At 39.0% G+C, this 16,142-nt stretch overlaps 2 protein-coding genes across 7 annotated transcripts in view; one reads left to right on the forward strand and one right to left on the reverse strand.

Moving 5' to 3' along the window:
• plxdc2b (plexin domain containing 2b) overlaps positions 1–6,953 on the forward strand; it is a 37,156-nt gene extending 30,203 nt beyond the window's left edge. For both annotated transcript variants that reach the window (XM_077736138.1, XM_077736139.1), the window contains exons 10-14: positions 1,216–1,276; positions 1,675–1,813; positions 2,747–2,785; positions 5,042–5,208; positions 5,301–6,953. In XM_077736138.1, coding sequence (XP_077592264.1) covers positions 1,216–1,276; positions 1,675–1,813; positions 2,747–2,785; positions 5,042–5,208; positions 5,301–5,420 — 526 coding nt within the window. In that variant the 3' untranslated portion in view covers positions 5,421–6,953. The remainder of the gene's footprint in view (positions 1–1,215; positions 1,277–1,674; positions 1,814–2,746; positions 2,786–5,041; positions 5,209–5,300) is intronic.
• A 400-nt stretch (positions 6,954–7,353) lies between these two features.
• u2surp (U2 snRNP-associated SURP domain containing) lies at positions 7,354–15,839 on the reverse strand. 5 transcript variants are annotated; one of them, XM_077736111.1, is made up of 26 exons: positions 15,708–15,839; positions 14,595–14,693; positions 14,356–14,470; positions 14,154–14,278; positions 14,013–14,083; positions 13,850–13,938; positions 13,676–13,711; positions 13,451–13,533; positions 13,204–13,369; positions 12,899–13,110; positions 12,586–12,629; positions 10,596–10,700; positions 10,452–10,518; positions 10,192–10,355; positions 9,961–10,123; positions 9,812–9,891; positions 9,607–9,694; positions 9,390–9,527; positions 9,102–9,291; positions 8,942–9,022; positions 8,810–8,861; positions 8,591–8,738; positions 8,401–8,511; positions 8,163–8,296; positions 7,856–8,092; positions 7,354–7,763 (listed from the first exon to the last, which is right to left on the reverse strand). In XM_077736111.1, exons 1-26 carry the CDS (start codon positions 15,750–15,752, stop codon positions 7,622–7,624), a joined length of 2,985 nt encoding a protein of 994 aa, XP_077592237.1. In that variant the 5' UTR covers positions 15,753–15,839; the 3' UTR covers positions 7,354–7,621. The 5 variants fall into 5 exon arrangements, with proteins under 5 accessions (XP_077592237.1, XP_077592234.1, XP_077592233.1 ...); XM_077736108.1 differs by lacking the exon at positions 13,676–13,711; XM_077736107.1 differs by lacking the exon at positions 13,676–13,711 and having other exon boundaries at positions 14,013–14,086.
• Positions 15,840–16,142: the final 303 nt, after the last annotated feature.

Below are 16,142 nucleotides of genomic sequence, written 5' to 3' on the forward strand. Positions count from 1 at the left end.
GTATCCCTATGCCTGATTCTTTTGCAGGCTATTTAATAAGCATTGCCCGCCTCCTCAGGCTGTGGTTAATGCGAACTGATGACATTTTTATGAGAATGACCTGAACGAATAAAATCCAAAGCTGGAGTGGCTTCTCACACACACACAAAAAAATAGGCCAGATGCCTTTAGTGATGTGGGTCTTCAATGCTGGCCAACAAGCAGGGGGCACATCCGGATAAAACTGTGCAGCTGTGACGTCTCACAAATGAATGGATAAAGAAATATTGACTTTTCAAAAAGGCATTTTTAACGCGTCTGGTGGGTTGAGGTCAGGAAAGGCATTCGTCTGTATAAGCCACGACAAGATTTCACGCAAAATAGTGAGTGAGTCTGATTTGTGACAATCTCGGAAGAACAAGAATGACAATTCAAGAAGGAAAAAACAAACTGCAGCTATTTTCACTTAAAGACCCCTCTCATCGTTGCCTATTATTCCCATCTATAATGACTGCAGCACATCTGCTTGATGCTTTCTTCACTATAACTGATCTACAACCGAACATCCCGGCAGCAGACTCCCATCTCAGATGAGTTATTGATATTGGAATGAATGTCGGCAACAGATTTTTTTTTTTGGTGGTGCCATTCAGACGTATCAAAAGGCTATTCACACCACTCCTCGCGTACTCTATTACATGCAATCTCGCAGTCAGGGGAAAAGTGGGAGATTACGTGCAGACTGTCAGGCCTGACTGACTTCATCAAGGTTGATTATGTTCGGAATTGAGCACGGATCAAAGAAACTGCATGATTAGAGTGGTAACAAGGCGACAAGAAGTATTAAATTTGAGAAAACTATGCTAAAATTCTATTGCACATTGTCTAGGTGTATGACAAGGGTAGCAGGGTTCACAAAAGGGGGAATTATATTTCAACCACTGGAGGATTTGAAGCTGCCGCTTCAAATACAGTCTGTTTTTTGAACGGGTTTTGAAGTCAAAGTCAAGCAATCCACCCGGGACCATCTTGATCCAAACCCCCATGGCCTAACGTGCTGCCGGTCCCAGAAGTGGTGGAAAAAAGATGGTTGGGAAAAAGAGAATTGTTTGAAGGAAAAGAGAAAAAGATTCCAGATCATTTTCAACTCAAATGAATGGGTTTCAGTCTTGTCATCCGTTAAAGCAATGAATTGATCGAGAGGCAATTCACTGATTGCTTGTTCTCATCACACAGATGTTCCAGTGGATTTGACCGCCATCGGCAGGACTGGGTGGACAACAGCTGTCCAGATGAGGTCAGAGAATATGATAAATACTTGGATAGAGGGGGGAAAATACCAAAAGATCCAAGCACAATACTTGAGTAAAAAGGACCAATGCTGATTTTCAAAACATCATATTTGGTTAGCCAGAAGAAGCAGAAATAATAGTCAGATGGTTAAGATTCAGGTATTCAACAACAAACTTGATCCAGTGAAAAATAGTAACTGAGGCAGGAACAATACTAAAAGTAAGTCAAGAAGAAGCTATTCAAAACATTATTTAGCATTTATGAATAAACCAGACCCAAATAGTAACACAATACTCATCTAATAAAATAAAGGTCTAATAGTCAATCAATCAGGAACACTATACAGATACTCTAATACTAACCTGACCTGATCTGAGTAGTACTTAAAACTTATTTTTCCAGACAAAGGACAAGATGTGCGACATGATTGACACAACATACCTCTACCCTTCCATCACATCTGTTGGCACTAAGATGACACCCGTAAGCAAAGATGTCCAGCCCTCCACCTCAATTCCACCTACCAGTGCCCCAACTGAAGGTAGACCTGATTCTATTTAGTTGTATTTACTTTATTGCTACTGATGTTTCACATACAAAGTAATAGCACATTATTGTGGCCCTATTCTCAAGTATGATCTACTCACAACGCTTGTCCCTTCGTCTTAAAACTCGTCTGTGTGTCCCTCTGAGAGACGTTTTGGATTAAAAGATGGTGAGGGTCACACTTTGATATTGCATCGTAAAGTGTGACCACCACAGCGGGAAGCTAAAGTCTGGATGTTCTCTCTCATGCAAATCTAGTGTCAAAGACAAATTCTTTTGCTGATGATAGTAGAATGGACAAGGTGTCCTTCAAAGTTCGGACTATGTCAGGATAGAGAGAGGACGGAAATAAACCGTACTTTTTTTTACTGAATACATCAGAAAAGCAAAATTAAATCAATGCTTGCACTAAGGTTATTATTAAGAATATTGTAGGTACTTTTTAAATCTTTATTTTTTTCCCATTGTGGCTTTTCTTTTGGTCACACGCAATATAATTGACTTGAATTAGTGGTTTGTTCACATTGGCTCATCTGATTTTCTAATTTCAGACACACCAAAGCGTGTCTGGAAATTAACATGAAAGATCCTCTTGCATTCATTTGTTCAGTGAAACGTGTCTACTAGTGAGTCATTTGCATATGGTGAATCTTTAATTGTGTCTAACTGCCTGTGTGAAGAAGTGGGTCACACTACATTTCCATACTTCACACGTATACTTAACCCCACATTCTGCTCTAATTCCGTGAATTATAGATGTTAGACCATTATAGTTGAAGAATACATTTTTAATCAAGCCTTGAAAAATTAGGAGTTGAAAAGCGGAAGACCTTAGGGTGGCAATTAATTTGGTTAGCAGCCACAAAAACAAACTACAGAGAGAAATATTGATTATCTTGTCTGACTGATTTGTTTTTGCTCCTCGCAGATGATACCAAGATTGCACTGCATCTCAGAGAAAATCAAGGTATGCAATTTTTTTTTTTGCGATTATGGCTGCCAATAAGCCTTTTTTGGCAAATGGTTATGAAGAAAACTTGTAAAGTCTTAAAGAACAATAAATATACTTGAGTACTCTATCACAACAACATTCTCCAAATACAGCAATATAGGGTTTAGCTACAATACACAGTCAAATAAAGTACTGTATTTTCCTGACTATAAGACACACTTAAAAGTCACACATTTTCTCCAAAATGCGCCTAATAATCCAGTGAGCTTTATATATGGAAAAAAAATCAAAATGTGTCATTCTTTGACAGTGCACCTTATAATGCAATGCACCTTATAGTCGTGAAAATATGGTATATAAAAAAATGTTAAGCAAATAAAGTATACTGATTTAAAAAATATATACTTTGGTGAAGTTTTGCCTGCTAATCAGAAGCAATACGCTATAGTTATGACCTTCGGTATCCTCACTTTTGAGTTTTTCTTGGCATCCTATCGTCCACATTTGAATCAAGCTCATCTTTAAAACATAACACAACGGCGCACGGCTTTTATTGGATTCATTTCAGTCCGCCAGCGTTTACAGTGTCTTCGGGCCCAAGGCCACTAGAGACTCGCGTGAGGCCAGAATTATTCTGTGAAAATTTAAAGAGGACATCTCCAAGGCTTCACAAGCACGAACGAAAACGTATGAGGCTTGAATATATATATATATATGAATCCCAGGAAATAGCATACACTCCCAAATTAGTCACAGAGCTTCACTATTCCACGCCAACATGTTGATTTGTAATCATGAAAAACAAGATCCAATTCACATTGTTTGGAATTAATCTTGGTGGAGGTCAAATCCTCTCAACGGGAACCACTGCTGATAATTAACATGGAAATATTCCATACAATTTACTTCTGGAACTCTTATCAGCTGGGTGAGTTTTCCCTTTTTTATTTTTTACCTATACACTTTCCACTTGTTGCTAGGCAAAAATGTGAGGGCAACTAAAAGGTCACATTCCATGGACCTTTAAATATACGGGACATTACATAGGGCCGACAATAGAACAAATGTATTAGTGCTGTGATCTTTGTCAGCATTCAGGGACCACCTCTCAACTGCTCCTCTCCTCCACCCCCGTGTGGGCCGTATAGCGTTCACCTTGACTTGACTCGACATTAATTCTTGCTTATACGTGCTGAAGCACTGTGGCTCATGAATAACTAAAGAGAGCGTGTTTGTTTTGAGCCAGGTATCCTATCTGACCTTATTAAAGAAAGTACATCTGATAGAAGACATGGGAACTTTCCTTTGGAAATGGCTTGTTGTTAATGAGCTGATTTTAGTAGCTATTTTTCAAATGATCACATCTTTACCGGTACACTTGCTGACATCTGATTTGCTCTTTAAAATACAGTACTATACATACAAGAAAGACAGTTAGGCTGGGTACTAAGTGCACCCATGCCTGGTTGAAAAAGAAATAGCAGAGTACAGATATATTTTCATTTGTATTCATTTCTAATATGTATATTATTTATTACTTTCTTTCATATTTAAAATGTGCTAAATGTTTACTTGGACTACAAAGAGCAATTTTAAAATCATTACATTATGTTATATTAAATTACATTTTAAAATCCTGACATAAAGCTCTTAATTATATACATCAAATGCAATATATTAATAAGTACTATGTAATGAGCCTAATATTGTTTAGGCATGTTAAATTGCCTATCATGTTTTCTGATTCGGTTTAGAAATGATAAATAAAACAATTTCATCCATTATTTTATATTACGTACAAACATACTTGATGACATTATACTTAGTAAACGGCATCTTTTGGGGGCAAACTTCTACAAAATACATTAGTAACACTGCCATTTAGCCTAATACTAATGTTTTTTCTATAAAATTTAATCATATGCACTTACCACAATGATGTCAAACTCATATTTTGTCGTGGGCCACATCATAGTTTCAATTTCATCTGGTGAATGATTCCATTATGTCTTCCAACAAGGCTGCCGAAATTAAATGATAAATGTTAGCTTTTCCTATATATGCTGATCGAAAAATTATTTTTGGACATCCAAATGAGTACAAACCTGTAAGTATTGATTTAAAAAGGGGAAGCAGGGTGAAATATTCCCTATACATCTATCATCTTTATATGAATCTGACCATACAACTCATCATTTACTTTCTCGGGCCGCACAAAATGTGAATTACCTGTAATGAGGCTATAATGAATCCTTATTTGTGTGTTTGTAGTGATGCCAGCTGACAGTGCAGTGAACCGGGCGGCTGGCGCGCACCCTCTACACACGGGTTTGATTTTGGGCGTCTTGCTGGTGATGCTCATTATGGTAGCGGGCGTGATGATTACAGTCTACATCTACCATCACCCCACATCGGCTGCCAGCCTCTTCTTAATTGAGGTGAGCCATTGAGCCACTCTGCAAAGCAAAACAGAAGAGTGTATTGCACTTGTATTATTAGCATTTAAACATACCTCACTGTGCGTCCTCAGAGACGACCGAGCAGATGGCCGGCCATGAAATTCCGCCGTGGATCGGGTCACCCGTCGTACGCCGAGGTAGAACCGGCGGGCCATGAGAAAGAAGGCTTCATTGTGTCTGAGCAGTGCTGAGATCCAAATTTCCAGCCCCTGATGGACATCATTACCAGGACAATCCCGAACCTGGAGAATGGACTCGTTATTTTTCGAGCCAATGAGGAGGGAGACACGACGCAAGGACAATGTAACTGACTTGACTGCGTTTTTTCTGGAAATAGAGGAGGAAAAATAAAAATCATGCCGTATATATATTTCCAAGAACAATGTGTGAATGGGTTTATGCGCTAATGTTAAAGGGGGTTTTACATTATAGGCTTTGAATCTCCATTTGTCCTGGTTTAATTATTTCTTCTCATGGCATGTTTACAGGGGCCTTTTTTTCCTGCAGTGTTTATGTGCACATTAAAACTGCAGAGTTCACTTCATTCACAGCAAATGATGGTTTCATTTGATTTGTTTTTTTTTTAATTTTACAGTGGAAAATAATATTTGTGCAAGATTAAAGTAGTAATGTTATTATAGATTTAAGAGCAACAATACCTATAAAATGACAGCAATGCGAGAATGAAGTCCTTTTTTCCCAGGAGAAATATTAAAAATGTAATTAAATGTAATGTATATTTTATTTACTCATTTATTTCTTTTTAATATTTCCTAAAAGAAACATAATTATCATAAAATTACCACTTGTGAAAAATGTTTTTCATACAATTTCTCTCTTAAAAATTAGGACTTTGTTCTTGTTTTCCCTTCAAATTATCTTATATTCTATTTTCGGAATATTTTTCTTTCTCTCAAATGGTCTTTTTATGTTCTTTTAACAGATGATTGGCACTTCTTTCATTAATTATGAATTGGTACTAATCAAATCAAGTGAATGCATTTGTATGTTTGTGCATTTTATTTTTATTTTCCTTTTTTTCTTGTGCCATCAGTGCCATTTAGTGTCTGGGAAGTTTGCACTTTTTTTTATTTGTGGTACTAATACAAAATGACAAGACAGGCGTGTGTGAGTGTGTGTATGATCTATTTTCTTATTGTGAGTGAATGGATAAACAAATAGATATATAAATAAAATACACCAATCTTTTGGGTTTGACCTAGATTTCCACTAGGTGGCGCTACAGTGTCTTGTTTTTGATTTTCATGCTTTAGTTTGAAAATATTGTATCAATTTTTGTGTTTTAAGTATTATTAATATTATTTTCCTGAGTGCACATGGAATGAATGGGAGATCTAACAATAACTCGGACACTATACTGTATAAAACAATACACCGATGCCAAAACATTTGCAGATTTAGGTAAATCGGGCAAACAAGAATAGTAGGGCTGTATATACAAGGAAAAATATTTTTTTATGAATGTCGTTTTCTACTTGGTTGAACTATTCCAATCCTTATTTTCACACAGACCTGTATATTTTTAAACACACATTTCACACAACAGCGCGATGCTTCAATATACATTCTGCGGATAAGTATTTGCAACGTTTTTGTTAAACAATTACATTAAATTGATTCTTTTATCGCTTCTTACCATGACCACGTGTGTGCGTGTACTGTTTCTACTCACTTGACTCGAATTAAAACGGCTTTACATCGGTCATCTTTGTGCTAATTCAAAAGGTGATTCTGAAATTAAGAGCATATTAGCATGGTTGTTAAAATTGCCGGCTAAGTAAATCATAAAAATGTTAGATTAACTTCTTATCAGAAGTAAAAAGTGCATAATATATGTTTGGATCCACTCATTTCCTGGCATTCATTACTATGCTAATATTTCTCATAGATAACATAAAGTAGATCAGAACCGGTACTCACATCAGTAGTCAGGTGATCAGAAAAGCTAGTCGTCATTGGTCAGATGCCATCTTAAAGCAGTATCAGTCTCTACAATCTACATCATCAAATGCAAATTAAAATTCATAATTTATCCCATTAAATTAAATGTGATGCCACGATGCACTCTTGTGGCGAGTAGTAAAGGTACACTTGGAGAAGATCTAAAAATGAACTTTTTATTAGGAATTATTTTTGAATGAGGACTACAAAAACAGAAAATGACAGCATGAATGAAAAGCAGACTATTGTCATCACTATCAATTCCACTGGGGAGGTGTTGAGAAAAACCCACAAACGAGAACATTTTTATACAATATAAAACAAGAATGAGACCTCCCCACTCACGCGCACATCATTGACTTTATATTACAACATCTCCGTTACACTACAATGTGGCGTTGGCGGTATTTTCAAAAGGTAGTTTTCGGTGTCAGTGTTTACTCTTTTTTGATTTTTTGTGAGACCGGCTGTGTGGGGACCTAGATTTGGAACGGGACTTCTTGGACGACTTTTTGGGGGTACGAGAGCGCGACCGCCGAGATCGCTTGGGCGTGCGAGGTGATGATGGAGATCTGGGAGGGGCAAAAGGTTGAAATTCATGATAAATAACACATTCAATAAAAAAAACATTGAAAACACATCTAGGCCATCTTTCGTGCATTACCTTTTTGAAGACTTCTTGACAACGGATCGGGGCGAGTCCTTGTGAGATGGGCGCGATGACGTGTCCTTCGTGTAGGAGCGCTCGGACCTCTCTGAGCGAGGGGATGGCGAGCGGCCACGCCTGCTGCTACTACCACCACCACCACTACCACCACCACCACCACCACCGCCACGGGTGGGGGTGGGGCTGGGCGAGTTGCTGTGTCGCCGTTTCCTCTCGACAGCCGGCGACGAATACCTTTCCAGACAAAAAAGACGCATGTGAATGACTACTTCAAAACAGACCATTGAGTGCTTGTATGACTCACTTGTCTTTCCTGGTGGGCGTATCTTCCTTCTCCTTCTTCAAGTCTTTGAGTCTTGCATCTGATTTCTCTTTATCCTTCTTCTCCCGTTCTTTTTCCCGTTCCTTTTCACGCTCTAATTTCTCCTTTTCCTTCTCCTGCAACAATGCAATGAAAATCAATATTTTTTTTTTTTAATAAAGTGGATTGCTCATGTTTTGTGGTTTGTCAATGTCCATTTTAAGAACCAATTCAAAGCTACCTTCTGGAGTAGTTTGTCCCTATAGTGTTCCACCTGCTCCTGAAAGCTCTGGCCAGGCTTTTTGGGCCTTTTTCCTGATTCCAGCTCGTCTTGGAATTTCATGACTTTCACCTGGTTGGGAAGGTTGTCATGGTGACAAATCTGGACACTATTTTCAACTTATCACAACAATTATTGTCCCTTCTCTTACCTCGATCTCTCGTAACTTGGTTCGCTTCTCCTCATTCATTTCAGATAGTTTGGCCTTATGGTCAGTTTCTTCCCTGACGGGGTTGGAGTAACTTGGTGTGGCAGCCGTCGAACGTGGGCTTTTTTCGTCATCGCTATTCTCCGCGTACCTTTAAGCATCCACAAGTTGGTTAATTTAGTATGTAGTATAAGCGACTGTTTTATTACCACTGAGGCTCACCCTTTTGGCTCTTCGGGCTGATCAAATGCTTCCCATTTTGAGGTGGTTACAGCTGAAGGCCAAGCAATATGTTAAAATGGAAAAACAGATTACGAATACGTTCTAAAAATGGAAGCGCTTGACTGGTCTAACCTTGAGACGCCAGCTCTGACTCATCCACGGCTTCCCACTTTGAAGGCGCCACCTTGAAAGTGACCTCCTTTGATTGGTCGACTTGAAAAGGGAGGAGAAATTGGTTTTGAAATGAATCCCTACAGCAAAACATCGCCATTCGTCCCTTCATTTTACTCACAGGGTACCCCATCGATATCCTCCTCCATAGTCTTAATGGGAACGCCGTCCAAGTCATCCAGGGGGGCGCCGTCCATTATGTTCCCATCGATGGGCCCCTCGTCGATTGGCATTCCGTCCATGTCTTCAATTGGCGAGCCATCCACGTACTCGCCTATTGGGGCGCCGTCAATGTCCTCCGTTGGCTCGGGCTGCACAAAAAAAGTCAAGTTAAATATTGAGTGTAGTCTTAAGACTTCAATCTACATTCCGTTTTTTGTCATTTGCTATAAACAGATACTTCATTTACCTCTACAGGAATTCCTACTGGTTCCTTTTCAGGAGCCAGATTTACAAGACCCAGAAATATGTTCTGCAACCTGATTAGGAAGGGGTCGGGATACACGGTCCAATCCTCCCATGCTCGGAAACAGGACATCACGCGTTGCTGTAACCAAGGAGAAGAGTTCAATGACCAAAAAAAAAAATGAAGTCACATTTTTTGGTGGCTTTATTGCCATGCATACCTTAAAATTTTCACTTTGAAGATGACCTTGGATGGTTTTGTATGTGGCGTTAAGGTCGGCAAATATCTGACAGAGCTTCACCTCAAAACTGAAAAAGAGGAAATAAACAATCAGTTTAATAGGAATAAAAAGGGAATTTTCACAATTTGTGGGGAAAAAAACATGCTATCACAAAAAATGAAGACAGATTTCCCAAGTAACTCACAATTTCCTGTAGTAGGAAGCATTGGCTACTTTGGCAGATGAGTTGTACAGCACGTCAGACACCAGATATAACCGTGCAATCTGAAAAAAATGACAATGATTAAAAGAATCTTTAAGTGTCTTATGATTAGTTGAAGTTTGCATGTTTACCTTCTTGGGTAGAGGGGTCTTGAGGATGGAAAGCGACTCTGTAACACATTCCACGATTTCTTCGGCGGCCTCTGCGTGAGTGAGGCAAAACAACATGGCCTCGGCGACGTCGCCTCTCCGCGGCGTCAAGGCGCGCAACATTTCCTCGAGCTTGTCTCGTTCACTTCAAATACAAACATTCCAGGATTAGCTGACTTTAAACACACATCCGCTATTATCATACAATCTTACTCTTCTTTTAAGCTGCCTTTCTTGAGTAAGTCTTCCTCTTCCTCCTCCTCCTCACCATCATCATACGGACCGTGGAGGTATGGGTTGAGTGGCGGCGGGCGCCACAGGGAGCCATTTTTAAACATTCTAAAGTCATCAGTCCGCCATTTGACCGGTGCTTCGCCCTGGAAATTTCAGTTTGTTAGGTTAACATAAAAAAAAAAATGGTTAGAGATAACCACGACTTCCTGGGGGTAGCTTAACATAAGATGTGAGCTAACCTGCAGTATGGTGTAGAGTTTCCACCTGTAGTAAACATGTGCTGGACTCTGGTTCTCAAACAGAAACCTTTGGGAGAGGATACCAATTAAATTATCATAAAAGCTGAGAGTATACTTTAGTGTCTATGGGGAAAGATGGCTGACCTGTACATGGGGTTGTTGATTTCCCGGTTCATGATCATAGCTTCAAACATGGGGCCTTCACGCACCACAAACTCGATCATTCGGTGGATGAGAGAGAGCAAATTCCTACAAGAAAGACACAGTTAAAGCAAACAGATTCAGACTGACTGGGAAGTATAAATGGCTAAACTAAACATTTCCGTTTAGGCTAGGGAGTTTAAAATGCTTTGAAAAGTTGCCTCTCAAATGACAATTTATGAGTAAAAAAAATAAAATAAAATAACGAAACAAGCACAGATTTTTATTTTGACTTTGAAAGCAACCAAAGAAAAAAATTAATTACATGTTAAACTATTGGTGACCATTTATTCTTAATCCCAAATCAGTTTTTGAATAAATAATCATTTAAGGCATCCCTTTTTAATGCTATACTTTTATGAGGAAAATGTAATGCTAAATGCCTTAAAAGAGAGGCAACATTCAAAATGTCATGTGACCAAGCATAAATTCCAAACAATCTATCTCTTTGATTAATAATGTAAACGACTAATATTTTAGTGCACTATCATAAATACCCTGGTGTCTGTATGTCTTATGTGCAGCTGATTTGAATCATATTAATGCACTGCTCAGACTCTTTTAAAAAAGACACTCGGGAAAGGTGACACACTGATAGGTCAAAAACGCCTGGACAAAGTTAGTCCACATGTTGCCTCTCAGTGCGTCACTTTGCTCTTCTAACTTTGGTGATGTACTGTCTAAGGGAGCATCAACGTATTAGCGATGATGCCGTGTGGCTCACCGGCGGTCATTTGTTGTCAGATGGTGGCCGAATTGATTCATTAGGTCATGATGTCAACACAGATCACAATTACTTGGTATTGAAGCCGATCGTACCAATGGCGGGGTACAATCCCGTATACTTTCCCAATCCATCCCATGACGCCTTTTTCGGGTCCCGCGCTGCCGCAGACAGTTCAACGTGTGCTGCTCACCAAGGCCATTGTCAAAGGTCGTGACTAGGCTAAGTCAGAGTGGCTTGTTTGGATTTGGCAGTGGGGCCAGATTGGTGTGTTCAGGGGCTCCAATGGCGGGACAAAGGCCACCGAGGGAGGAGGACGACGAAGGTGAGCAATAGTCAGACGGTGCCGACGAATGGCTAAGATTACAGGTGGTGCGGCGACAAATGCAATGTGATACGTACGGCTGCTAAACTAACATGCCAGGCCAATACAGAGGAACCTTCAAAGTTGAATGCAACTTGTGTGAAAAAAATAATGGGTGAAAGCATACTTTTGTTATTTTTGGTGAAGTGTCAAAGACGACCTATATCATAATTTTGTACATATAGGACATTTGCTAAATGCTAAATGTGCCTCTGGTTTTTGAGAAATAGTTATAATAAACCTCATTAACTAATGTATTGGGATTATCCTGTTTTTGCAAGTATTGTATTTTAACAACTATAAGGTGCACCGCATTATAAGGCGCACCTTCAATGAATGATACATTTCATTTTTTTCATATATAAAGCACACTGATAAGGCGCCTTGTCTATTTGAGAAAATTTAAGACTTTTAAGTGCGCTTTATGGTACTTTATATACTAAGCAAAATTGTTGTAGGCTTATATGGTCATTGCTTTTGTTAAAGTTAAATTACTAGCAACAGTAAAAGAACCACAAACCTAAATTTAGCCCTTTCCATTTTAATCCTAAGTGATTGTGTTTCCCATTCATTTGCTGATGAATCACATTTTTTACATTAACGTACAGATTCGAAGCATTCCACTTTGGAGGTTCCACGTATATATCTATGTTTGAATTTTTGAGGGGGAAAAAAACCCACGTATGTGTGTGCATGTTTGAAGAGACCACCATTGCTCACTTACGCTGCCCCGCCCCCCGTAGCATGCATTGATCAAATGATCTAGCTTCATCAAGGGATGTTGTTTACTTAAGTTTTCTGAGATTGTACACCAATTTAGGGGGGAAAAGGAAAAAAACATGTACCTTTCTGTTGGGATAACCACTTTGACTATGGCTTGCGACAGAGTCTGTATATGAAGTAACATCAGATAATAAACATAGAACGTGAGTATTGTTAAAAAGGCAACAAGTGAAATATAAAAAAAATAGCATTTGACAAGTGACACTAACCTAGGCAACACCTCTATCAAAAACATTCAGTCATCTAAATCAAAGCAAAAATGGCTAACAGGAGCTACCTTTCACTCGTGATATCGTCTAGCATTTATTAAAGCAACAGATGTAGAAATAAAAATGAAAAAAAATACATGAAAGGAGAGCCGTCATTGTGAGTTACCTTCTCAAAGTCTTCTTTGTTTTTAGGTGGAGGGACCATTGGAGCATTTGGGTTCTTGAGCCTCTCTCGGGGCTGTGCGTTGAAAGGAAGGCCAGAGGGAGGCGGCGGGAGAGTGTGCTCCATCATGGACGGGGGGATGTAGATGGGATGGGGCGGAATAGGCACGCCTTTACCCCATCCCAGTTTCATTTCAAAGTTCATAATCATTTTTCCTGCAATTAAAAGAACAAAAAATACTCAAATTGACTGTCAAACTTGCCAATCAAGCCTCTTTCGTGTATGACAGAAGTAAAGGAGGCAAATACCGTTGAGATTTTTGAGGGCCCGCTCAGCATCCCTCCTATTCATGAAGGCCACAAAGCCACAATTCCTCTCCCGTGCCCTCTCCTCATCCGTCCTGGGCCACATGATCTTCACGCTAGCCAATGGTCCATAGCGGCCAAACTCTTGACACAGCATCTCCTCGTTCATCTAAAAGAAAGTAGGCCATGTTACTTCTGTAATCCGAATACCATTCATGTTCATATTGGTGGACTATTTATCTCATTATACCTGTGGATTGATGTTTCCCAGATACAAGTTAGTAGTGGATGGGTCGCCAACGTCGTGGGAACCTGGAGCGCAGTCATCTAAAACTGTAAACACACAAAAATAGGAAGACAAAAAATTCCTCAAATTCCTTGTTTGATGTGTGGACATGTGTTCTTGGGAAAGAAAAATAATTTTTAAAAAAACACATTTAGTGAATTATCTTCACTGCCACAAAGTCAAAATTACCACTGGATGGACGGTTTCTTCGTGGAAACTCATCCGCTAAAAGAAGCAGAGAGGCAGTGTAAATTTTGCTTTAAGTTAAAGGCGCCTTTATGTTGGCGCAAATGAATAGGAGCCTAGATTTTTTTTTTTAACCTTTGTTGTTAATACATAAATGGAGTTTTTGATGAGACTTACATGAACGCCTTCCTTCCGTTCCACCAAGTGGTTCAAAACGACTAACTCGTCCCTTCAATTTGTGTCTTTCGTCCCTCTCCTCTTGGATTCTGCAAAAAAATGCAATTAAAAATGTCAGCTCATATTTAAACTCAGTGCATACAGTCAAAAAATTCCGACATACTGTTTAAGTTCTTCTTTAAAAAGCTCCAGGTTGCTTTTCTTCTTTTCCTTTTCACTGGTCTTTTTGGCAGACTGCTAAAACAGATAAGGATAAATATAATACATGTTTCTGTCACTACATTAAATGACATGCAATACTCACGTGTCTTTTGTCTAATGGTACAAACTGAGTTGGGGTTTCCAAAGGCAGGATGTTTTTCGTTTGGGTCTCGAAGCGTGACTTGGGCTTGTACAGTTTGCCCTTTTTCTCGTCTGTTGCACTCTCCTCTGATAGAAAACAAAAACAATAACATTTAAAATGAGGCAAACTGTGTTTGTGCATTCATGATAAATGATATTATTACCTTTTGTAGCATTTGCAATCCCACCACGAACAAATGCTTTGATTTTCCCTTCACCACCGCCTTCAAACGCAGCGAGGAATTCCTCGTAGATCTCCGCCGCTGCCCGTTCGTCTTCCTGAAAATAGATTTTGGTTTGAAAATGACACAAGTAACTTTAACTGCAGTTTTAGAAGGAATGCCAAAGAAAGCAGACTAGATTGCAGATTTGATTTATAAAAAATAGACATTTTGGGACTGACTTTCTTCTTGATTTCATCCTGCTCCTTTTTGCTGAGGGTTCTCTTGGTCACAGCCATTTTGCCGATGCTGAAAGACTTCAGTTTGCTTTCCAGCAGCGCCTGTGGATGCAAGATATAGAATTTCATACACCATTTCCTTTAGTTTATAGTAGTGATGATGGTTAATTTTAAGGCATGTTCCATTCTTTCCAACACATTTCAACAGCAAGTGGATCTTTACTATGATTGAACTATTACTTATTTAAAATTGGATTTAAGATAAATACTTCAGAAACTCAGATTGAATACATAGATCAAAAACTGAACCCTTTATAAGGAGTCATATATTATTTTTCATGGGGTTGGATCACACATTTTGGAAAACATTGTCACAGTAGCACCATTGAATTTCGCGGAAAAAAATAAAAACAAACATGTATGGGGTGGGGTAAGTACAGTATTTAAGATCAGACTAACATATATATTTAATTGATGCTTGACATTTTTAAATTATCAGAATCATATTTCTAAGATCAGACACATATGTCTCGATTTTAATCATAAAATTAAAAACAATATTCTGAAATTTACATTAGACATTTGCAGGAAATTATCATCTATTTGCTTGGTTTACTGACAGATCGCAATATCCACAATTCATTCACATTAATGGAAATACATTTTAATGTCAATGTAATTGCAGATCTGACTTTTATTTCGGTTTATTCACAGAAAATTCGCATAAATTGCAAGGGGGCCTCCACCACCGGTTGTTAGGCCACATTATCACTCATTTAACCTCATCTAACATCTATAACACATTTTTCACCTTAACATTTCTATGATATGCACTTAACATTATGTCCGGTTGATACAGGAGTAAGTAAATCGTTTCATACTGGAATAGATTGCCAGTTTTTGCAGCAGGAATGCTAATGTTGCAAAGCTAAAGCCACAGGATAGCAAGTGTGGCCGCACAAGCCAAGCTAAAATTAGCATCTTAGCACCATGGCGTACACGCAGGGCGTGACGTCCAGTTAACAGTTTAGCTTTCGATCGCCCCACAATATCATGACTTTTGCCTACGCGATGCCAGTATAACAATGGGGATGCAGATCGGAAAGGGAGAGTCACCTTAGAGCTGGGCTTTTGAGAGCCTCCTGGCGCTCGGTCCGCCATTTTTTCGTGTGGAACTCAAACACAATCGATTACTGACAAGTAGATGGTAGACGGGGGGAAGAAAATGTGACAGATAGACTAAAGTAGTCGAGCGTCGATCCCCCATCTCATCTCATTTACTGAACCGTTTTATCCTAACTAGGTTCGCAGGGGGTGCTGGAGCCTATCCCAGCTGACTTTGGGACAGAGAGGGACACCCTTAATTGGTGGTCAGCTAATTGCAGGGCACAAGGAGACAAACAACTATACCTAGGGCCAATTTAGAGTGTCAAATCAAAATATAGTTTTTAATTTGGACATCTATGTTGAAAAAGTAATATATTTGATATACAAATGATACCTAGGAGAGACCTTTTATGTCTACAGCAGAAATTCTAAGAAACAAGCAAA

This window comes from Stigmatopora nigra, chromosome 16, assembly GCF_051989575.1.
Source record: "Stigmatopora nigra isolate UIUO_SnigA chromosome 16, RoL_Snig_1.1, whole genome shotgun sequence".
Lineage (NCBI taxonomy): Eukaryota > Metazoa > Chordata > Actinopteri > Syngnathiformes > Syngnathidae > Stigmatopora > Stigmatopora nigra.